General features: G+C 41.7%; 1 protein-coding gene across 1 annotated transcript in view; it reads right to left on the reverse strand.

Moving 5' to 3' along the window:
• Window positions 1–8,126, reverse strand: part of LOC124018156 (calsyntenin-2-like) — a 156,097-nt gene extending 147,971 nt beyond the window's left edge. The window contains exons 1-2 of the mRNA XM_046333424.1: window positions 8,093–8,126; window positions 7,793–7,990 (exon numbers count right to left, since the gene is read on the reverse strand). Coding sequence (XP_046189380.1) covers window positions 7,793–7,990; window positions 8,093–8,126 — 232 coding nt within the window. The remainder of the gene's footprint in view (window positions 1–7,792; window positions 7,991–8,092) is intronic.
• Window positions 8,127–9,663: the final 1,537 nt, after the last annotated feature.

Genomic DNA, 9,663 nt, shown 5'->3' on the forward strand with positions numbered 1-9,663 from the left:
GAATTCATTAAAAATCCTACAATGTGATTTGCTGGATTTTTTTTCTCATTTTGTCTGTCATAGTTGAAGTGTACCTATGATGAAAATTACAGGCCTCTCTCATCTTTTTAAGTGGGAGAACTTGCACAATTGGTGGCTGACTAAATACTTTTTTGCCCCACTGTATCTTCAGTTGTTCCTTGAGGGCTAGAGCCATGAAAGCTGAAATACTTAATTAGTTAAAAGTAGCTCAATTGCCTTTCACGCACGTTTTCTTGCCCAATACAGTCATGGTACAGTAGTCCACCTCAGTTATGAAGGGGAGGATCACTTATATCAAATCAAAGTTTATTTGTCACGTGCGCCGAATACAACGGGTGAAATGCTTACTTACAGGCTCTAACCAATAGTGCAAAAAAGGTATTAGTTGAACAATAGGTATATAAAGAAATAAAAACAACTGTAAAAAGACAGTGAAAAACAGTAGCGAGGCTATATACAGTAGCGAGGCTATGAAAGTAGCGAGGCTACATACAGACACCGGTTAGTCAGGCTGATTGAGGTAGTATGTACATGTTGATATGGTTAAAGTGACTATGCATATATGATGAACAGAGAGTAGCAGTAGCGTAAAGAGGGGTTGGCGGGTGGCAGGTGGTGGGTGGCGGGTGGCGGGACACAATGCAGATAGCCCGGATTGCCAATGTTGATCGGTTGGTCGGGCAAAATGAGGTAGTATGTACATACAGTGGGGAGAACAAGTATTTGATACACTGCCGATTTTGCAGGTTTTCCTACTTGCAAAGCATGTAGAGGTCTGTAATTTTTATCATATGTACACTTCAACTGTGAGAGACGGAATCTAAAACAAAAATCCAGAAAATCACATTGTATGATTTTTAAGAAATGAATTTGCATTTTATTGCATGACATAAGTATTTGATCACCTACCAACCAGTAAGAATTCCGACTCTCACAGACCTGTTCCTTTTTAAGCTTCTTTAATAAGCCCTCCTGTTCTCCACTCATTACCTGTATTAACTGCACCGGTTTGAACTCGTTACCTGCATTAAAGACACCTGTCCACACACTCAATCAAACAGACTCCAACCTCTCCACAATGGCCAAGATCAGAGAGCTGTGTAAGGACATCAGCGATAAAACTGTAGACCTGCACAAGGCTGGGATGGACTACAGGACAATAGGCAGGCAGCTTGGTGAGAAGGCAACAACTGTTGGCGCAATTATTAGAAAATGGAAGAAGGTTAAGATGACGGTCAATCACCCTCGGTCTGGGGCTCCATGCAAGATCTCACCTCGTGGGGCATCAATGATCATGAGGAAGGTGAGGGATCAGCCCAGAACTACAAGGCAGGACCTGGTCAATGACCTGAAGAGAGCTGGGAACACAGTCTCAAAGAAAACCATTAGTAACACACTATGCCGTCATGGATTAAAATCCTGCAGCGCACGCAAGGTCCCCCTACTCAAGCCAGCGCATGTCCAGGCCCGTCTGAAGTTTGCCAATGACCATCTGGATGATCCAGAGGAGGAATGGGAGAAGGTCATGTGGTCTGATGAGACAAAAATATAACTTTTTGGTCTAAACTCCACTCGCCGTGTTTGGAGGAAGAAGAAGGATGAGTACAACCCCAAGAACACCATCCCAACCGTGAAGCATGGAGGTGGAAACATCATTCTTTGGGGATGCTTTTCTGCAAAGGAGACAGGACGACTGCACCGTATTGAGGGAAGGATGGATGGGGCCATGTATCGCACGATCTTGGCCAACAACCTCCTTCCCTCAGTAAGAGCATTGAAGATGGGTCGTGGCTGGGTCTTCCATTATGACAACGACCCGAAACACACAGCCAGGGCAACTAAGGAGTGGCTCCGTAAGAAGAATCTCAAGGTCCTGGAGTGGCCTAGCCAGTCTCCAGACCTGAACCCAATAGAAAATCTTTGGAGGGAGCTGAAAGTCCGTATTGCCCAGCGACAGCCCCAAAACCTAAAGGATCTGGAGAAGGTCTGTATGGAGGAGTGGGCCAAAATCCCTGCTACAGTGTGTGCAAACCTGGTCAAGAACTACAGGAAACGTATGATCTCTGTAATTGCAAACAAAGGTTTCTGTACCAAATATTAAGTTTTGCATTTCTGATGTATCAAATACTCATGTCATGCAATAAAATGCTAATTAATTACATATGACTTAAAATCATTATCATTTTTTTTTTTTACATTCCGTCTCTCACAGTTGAAGTGTACCTATGATAAAAAAGATTACAGACCTCTACATGCTTTGTAAGTAGGAAAATCTGCAAAATCTGCAGTGTATCAAATACTTGTTCTCCCCACTGTATGTACATATGTACATGAATGTATAGTTAAAGTGACAGTGCATATATGATAAACAGAGAGTAGCAGCAGCATAAAAGAGGGGTTGGGAGGGGGCACACAATGCAAATAGTCCGGGTAGCCATTTGATTACTTGATCAAGAGTCTTATGGCTTGGGGGTAAAAACTGTAAATCCACTCAATCATATATAAATACTTTTTTTTTCGTTTTGGTGCTATTTTCATAAATATGTGGTGAATTTTCTAAACTCTTAGTACAAATCTCCAAACTGGTTACACTTGTAATGCAGCAAGTCTCAGATTAACCTTTTTATTCTGCATTCATTTTACTAGAAGACATCTTTCATCACACAACCATTGATTCAAAATATACATTTCTGTAAAATACCATGAGAATCTTGATTTTAGTGCCAAAACACAACATAATGATATCTTCTCAATTTGTTATTTTAACAACAATTAAATCAAATAGCAAAAAATGCTAGATGTTTCTAAATGGCTAAAGTACTGTAAATTACAATATATATAATTACAACATAGGTGTACTGTAATCAAATGAAAGAAATTAAAGAAACATAATGTTTAGCAGGCACTAGTTTGCATCAAGCCTGTGTTGAGCATTTGGCCATAGCTTGTCATCGACATCGCAGTAAATTGTTTCATTATTCATGCACCTGGGGGAAAACATTTTGGCAATGCCAATCCAATCCTGACATAGGTTTGAATTGATGTCATTGTATGCCTCAGCCATGGCCTGAAGGAGGGTGGTACGCTCATGGCAATCATACACATTCCACCTATATTGTGTTCATGTATTGTATTTTACAGTATCGTATTGCACTTATGTATTGTAGGGGTCCTGTATGTGGCCCAGTTCATAAGAGCATAGCACTAGCAACGCCAGAGTTCTGGGTTCGATTCCTTACTGTTATCACTTTGGATAATGGCATATACTGCAGTACTACAGTGCTGTTTTTTAAATTATGTTTTATTTCACCTTTATTTAACCAGGTAGGCCAGTTGAGAACACCTTTATTTAACCAGGTAGGCCAGTTGAGAACACCTTTATTTAACCAGGTAGGCCAGTTGAGAACAAGCTCTCACTGTATTGGCCAATTCATTTTTTTCCCACATCAAAAAGACCCCAGAAAATTCATTTTGGAAACATGTTAAATGTATAGAGGATGCATTAGTTACATACAGTGTATCTCTGAACTTGTCAATATCCAATTTTTAAAAAGCTTACTTTGAAGTCAAATCAGAATAGTCATCATCATAATAGTACATTGCAGTATATATCATACTTTATACACTATGTTTATACTTTACAAACATACATTTTCATTATGTACAATAGTTCTCAAAATCTGTAGTAGACAAACCTGTTTAAAATCTAGATGTTTACCAAAACGGTTAAGTGATTATCAATTAAGAGCCGTCTGATTAAGTAATAGTAAAATGTATTTTAACAAATAAGAAGAGAATCATATTAAAAGTAAAGTGAACATTACATTGTGAAAAGCAATTACTTTATATAAACATGTATTGCAATGTGGAACATGTAATTCTAGATGAAATACAGGAGGTTGGTGGCACCTTAATTGGGCAGGACGGGCTCCTGGTAATGGCTTGAGCGGAATCAGTGGAACGCTATCAAATACATCAAACACATGGTTTGATGCCATTCCATTTGCTCCGTTACAGACATTATTATGAGCCATCCTCCCCTTAGCAGTCTCCACTGATGATGAAACACTGATTAAGTCTGGTGAAAAGTGATTTTGTGTGTTGTACTTAGCCAATTGAAATGTGCTAGAGTTTTGAAACAACTGCCTTTTTGATGATCTGTTTTGAGTTTTGTACTAAGAATTGTGAAAATGTATCACATACTTAAAAAATACAATAAAAAGAACAGTATATTCTTGTTTTGAGGCCAAAAATGATAGACTACCCTTGCCTAACATTTCTTGTATTGATTCTCTGTCTACAGAATGCAGTACATTGTAATTTGTAAGGGATTATTCTAATTTATGTAAAGCCTGGAAATATGGGAATGTACAGGCAAAAAAAAAGTGGTTCAAAAACTACTCCACAGAAAATACTTTTTGATGTAATGACAGCTCTTTCAACCCAAGCCCAAAAAAATGGTATCTGTAGATTCAGCTGCTTGCTCTCTGGTTGAAAAATAGTGTCTTTAATGTCGGATTTCTGAGTCATCTCTTTGATATTCTTGACATGCCCTTTTCTCTCAAATCTATCAGGTTTTGCCTTGCTTTGTCTGCTATCTATCTCCAGCTTTTGCTTTAGATATTAAATGGCTAATAGAATGTCAACCTGCTTTCTTTCTCCCAAAGATTTCTGTTTGGATTTGGATCTGTAGTGAATGAAGGTGAACAGAAAGAGAGACTATTACAACGTCTTTACCTCTGAAGTCAAACACAGCTGGGTCAGAGGATTAGGAGGCAAATGTTTTCCAATGCTTTCAATTGTTATAAAGCAACACTACAGTTAATAATTAGCAGATAAAACTGATGATGAAGCAGTGAAACCTTGATTTTCTAAGTAAAGTGTAGTAAATAAAGTAGTAGTAGTAAAGTAATAAACTATTATAGGTAGCAAACATATTTTACTACATTTGGGAAGTTCACTGTCTTCTGCGACTGAATAAAAGGAATCAGAAAAAGGGTCCACAGGCCCAGACTTGTTAGAGGCAAGACAACACATTAGCAAAGTTGGAGAGGAATACAAGTCAACACATAGACATATCCATACTCTTTGGCTGCTTGGCAGATGCTAAGGTTATAGCAGGTCTGTGAGCATGCCCAAACCATCCCCATGATAGACACAATGTTTATAATTACATATCAAAATCCAATAATCCACTGCAATAACGATAAATTGGACTAGTGTGGGATTTGATCTGGATTCACATTAAAGTGAGGAAAGTTCAACATTTAATGATTTTCCTGTTTGCCTGTTTAGAAAAACTGATTAAAATGTAAACACAATCCAGAATTGACCTGTACCATGTTTGCATCCATTGCATGAGTTTGCGCTGTTATACAGTTGGATTAATTAAATGCTTCGGACCATTGTTGCACATTGGGAGAAATGTGTAATTAGGCATCTATAAATCACACCTCATTAAACACACAATTTTCAAAATCTATCATTTGTGTATTTTCTGGGTTTGCTTTCTGACTAAGCCTGCAGGTGAAGAAAACATAAATACGATTGATTCCAGAGGCATTGTGCCATCATTAGCTGACAAACCAACAAATAATTGTAGGTTTGGGTGAAGTATGAACATTAGTGACAGCTGACTGATGCCTGAAGTCTAGCAGACAGGCCTATGTCTTCATGAATAATTTCTCCACCTCTCTAGCGATCAGCGAGTAACATTTAGGGGTATAACAGGTAGCAAGCCAATAGCACAACACATTACAGCACAGCAGCATGCATTACAGAATACACAAAGAATGACACAGACTGAGTAATAGAGGCTGGGAGTAATTAGCCCAATAGGAACAATATGATGGGCCTAACGACAATAAAGATGCAGCCTGCCTTGTTGCTTTAATAGATATCATCAACAGCACATTTGTATTGATTACCTTAATATAATTATGGAGGACTTGAAACGGATCATACACAGAGATCCATCTCCTGTTTTTCTGTAACTGTAAGGAGGATGAGTTCTGAGAAAAAGATGCGCTCTACAGAGAACAATGATATTGATTCCGACTCTTCGCAGAGGCAGAGCTAACCTGCCATTGACCACTGGCCGCTCGCACACTCAATCAGATTAACTAATGAAGCAATCATTGATTGGAGGCTCTGCTGCTGGTTGACACAGGGCCGGCCATTAAGTGGATCCCCATCTCCCATGGCCACAGCACAGACAGAATATCAGGGTTGCTGTGTTTTCCGTCCGCTTTGTTCCACGGCCTTGTCACAGAGCCTATTCACTGGGAGACGAATCACTACACCACTGGCCCCTGGAGGAGATGTGGCCTAGGCCTCCTGCTTCATGGGACCTGCAATCTCATGTCCCCAAGGCCCAGTCAGGGGACAGTATGCCCTGTCTCCAGTGGTGATCTGTCATTCAGGGCAGGTGGGGCAGAAAATATGGAGCATTGCGCCGTGATTGGCTCAGTGTTCTGTCACTCACTGGGACACTACGTCACCACCAAGTCTAAGGGTAGAGCTCTAAAATTCTGCCCCTTGGGTGCTGCCGTAGAGTTACATTAGAAGTGCCCATCCAAGAAGGCTCGATGTCATTGGCCACAGATAAAATGTCATCAAATCACGTTATATCTACAGTAGCTAGATTGGACAGATCATGTCAACATCATACTTTCAAAATCTTAGCTAGCAATCATCATCATGAACCAAGTCGACAACCTACTGACAAATCCTTTTTATTCCTTGTCATATGAAGAGAAATAATGAAGAGAAAATATAGATAAAACGTATCAGTGCTCATCGGCCATTGGACATAAACCTTACACAAGTTAGAAATCGCAAATTCAACAATGGGTGGTTTGGAAGGAATCAGTGGATAACTGTAAGCATCGCAAAGCAATCATTAGCCTGCTATTCAGTGGAGTGGATGTGTGGTCCCAAGTCTAAGATTAAGGAACTCTTTTCCTAGTTTAAAATGATAAACATTCAACATTGGCCATGCGGTCAATTGAAGCATGAGATGTGCAGTGCTCAAAACAAGTGTTAACTCGGAACTGCAAAATTTGACTTTAGTGAGTTCAAGACGACTGGGACCTTGGAAAAAACAAGCTACGACTTTACATTACATCCAATTCTGAATTGTAAATCGGGAACTCGGGCCTCTTTCTAGAGCTACAACCTGAAGATCACTGACGTCAACTTTTATTTTCTGAGAACACAGGTGTCTTGAATGCACCATACATCCAGAGAATGCCAGACTTTGATGACAACGTTTGATGACAAAATTTTCCCATGAAGGACCGCCGCGCCACCTGAATGTTGAAGTGAGCACAGGACAACAAGGTGTCTGGTATGCTGCTGCATAAATGATGCAATATGTCAGGGAGATATGTATACTGTCGCTAAGAAAGTAATATTAAGTGTATGTTGTTGTCACGTCTGCTCCCTCTCCAGCGTCTAGGTCACCAGGCTGCTCATTATGGCACACACCTGACACCATCATTACACGCACCTGTACATCATCAGACTCACCTGGACTCCATCACCTCCCTGATTACCTTCCCTATATATGTCACTCCCTTTGGTTCCTTCCCCAAGCATTATTGTTTCTGTTCCAGTGGCATGTCTGTGCATTGTTTGTGTTTCTTGTTTTGTATTTAGTTGAGTTTATTTATCAGCTCGTTAGGCTCTCATGCCACAGCAGGATCGCCAGGCTACCCTGCCTCAGCCGGTCTGTCAGGTGCCCACGCCCCAGCCAGTGACAGGTACCCACGCATCAGCAGGGGTGATCGGTCTGCTCCTGATCCCCAGGATCGTCTCTTTGGTTGGCGTTCTACGGCTGGAGCCGAACGCGCCGGGGAGGAGGTACCGTCAGGTATGCTCTCTCTCCGGCGCTCTAGGTCGCCATGCTCCTGCGTCTCAGCCGGGTGGACAGGTTTCCTGCGCCTCAGCTGAGGTGACCGGTCCGCTCCTGATCCCCGGGATCATAATTTTGGTCTGCGTCCTGCGGCTGAAGCCGTGCGTCAGGGAGGGGGTACTGTCACGTGTGCTCACACTCCGGCCTCTAGGTCACCAGGCTGCTCGTTATGGCACACATCTGTCACCATCGACTCACCTGGACTCCATCACCTCCCTGATTACCTTCCCTATATACGTCACTCCTTTTGGTTCCTTCCCCAGGAGTTATTGTTTCTGTTCCAGTGTCATGTCTGTGTGTGGTTTGTGTTTCTTGTTTTCTATTTAGTTGAGTTTATTTATGAAGACCCTCACTCCCTGAACTTGCTTCCCGACTCTCAGCGCGCTCATTACAGTTGTGTAGTAAGCTGTTAGTAGCCCATTTGCCTCACCCTAATAATTTAGTCAATTTTCACCTCTTAATTTAACCTACTGTTCTGACTTGGTGGTGCACATGTAGCCTATAACCTGTTTTTGAGAAATGTAATCCTTTAATATTTTAAGAGCTTCATTGTCTGCTTATTTGCTCCCTTTATTTATCATACGGTTCTGACTTAGTGTACATGGAGAACACTGTAAGAACGGCCCATGTTCTGAATTATGTCGCTGTACATTTCAAAAGTGCTCAACAAATAGTTATATTGACTAAATCGAAATTACGAATTGCCTCTATCCACTTGTCGTCCCCTTATGCCATAGTTAACTACATCCGGCGCCGAAAGAGATGGCTGCCTAGCTTCGCGTTCCTAGGAAACTATGCAGTATTGAGTTTTTTATGTGTTATTTCTTGCATTGTTACCCCAGGAAATCTGAGGTTTTATTACATACAGTCGGGAGGAACTATTGGACCAGGAATACGACTTTTCTGAAGCAGATCCTCTGTTTGGCCCACCACCCAGGACAATGGATCGGATCCCGGCCGGCGACCCAAACAAACGGCGCCGCAGAAGGGGCAGACGAAGCGGTCTTCTGGTCAGGCTCAGTAGACGGGCACATCACGCACCGCTCCCGAGCATACTACTCACCAATGTCCAGTCTCATGACAACAAGGTAGACAAAATCCGAGCAGGGGTTGCCTTCCAGAGAGACATCAGAGACTGTAACGTTCTTTGTTTCACGGAAACAAGGCTCACTCGAGACACGTTATTGGAGTCGGTACAGCCACCTGGTTTCTTCACACATCGCGCCGACAGAAACAAGCATCTCTCTGGTAAGAAGAAAGGCGGGGGTGTATGCGTTATGATTAAAGAGACGTGGTGTGATCATAACAACATGCAGGAACTCAAGTCCTTTTGTTCACCTGACTTAGAATTCCTCACAATGAAATGCCGACCGCATTATCTACCAAGAGAATTCTCTTCGATCATAATCACAGTCGTGTATTTTCCCCCCCCAATCAGACACATCGACGCCCCTGAAAGAGCTTAATTTGACTCTATGTAATCTGGAAACCACATATCCTGAGGCTGCATTTATTGTAGCTAGGGATTTTAACAAGGCTAATCTGAAAACAAGGCTCCCTAAATTTTATCAGCATATTGATTGCGCGACCCAGGCTGGCAAAACACTGGATCATTGTTATTCTAACTTCTGCGACACATATAAGACCCTCCCCCACCCTCCTTTCGGAAAAGCTGACCACGACTCCATTTTGTTGCTCCCAGCCTATAGACAGAAACTAAAACAAGA

Source organism: Oncorhynchus gorbuscha, unplaced genomic scaffold, assembly GCF_021184085.1.
Source record: "Oncorhynchus gorbuscha isolate QuinsamMale2020 ecotype Even-year unplaced genomic scaffold, OgorEven_v1.0 Un_scaffold_40:::fragment_4:::debris, whole genome shotgun sequence".
NCBI classification, from domain to species: Eukaryota; Metazoa; Chordata; class Actinopteri; order Salmoniformes; family Salmonidae; genus Oncorhynchus; species Oncorhynchus gorbuscha.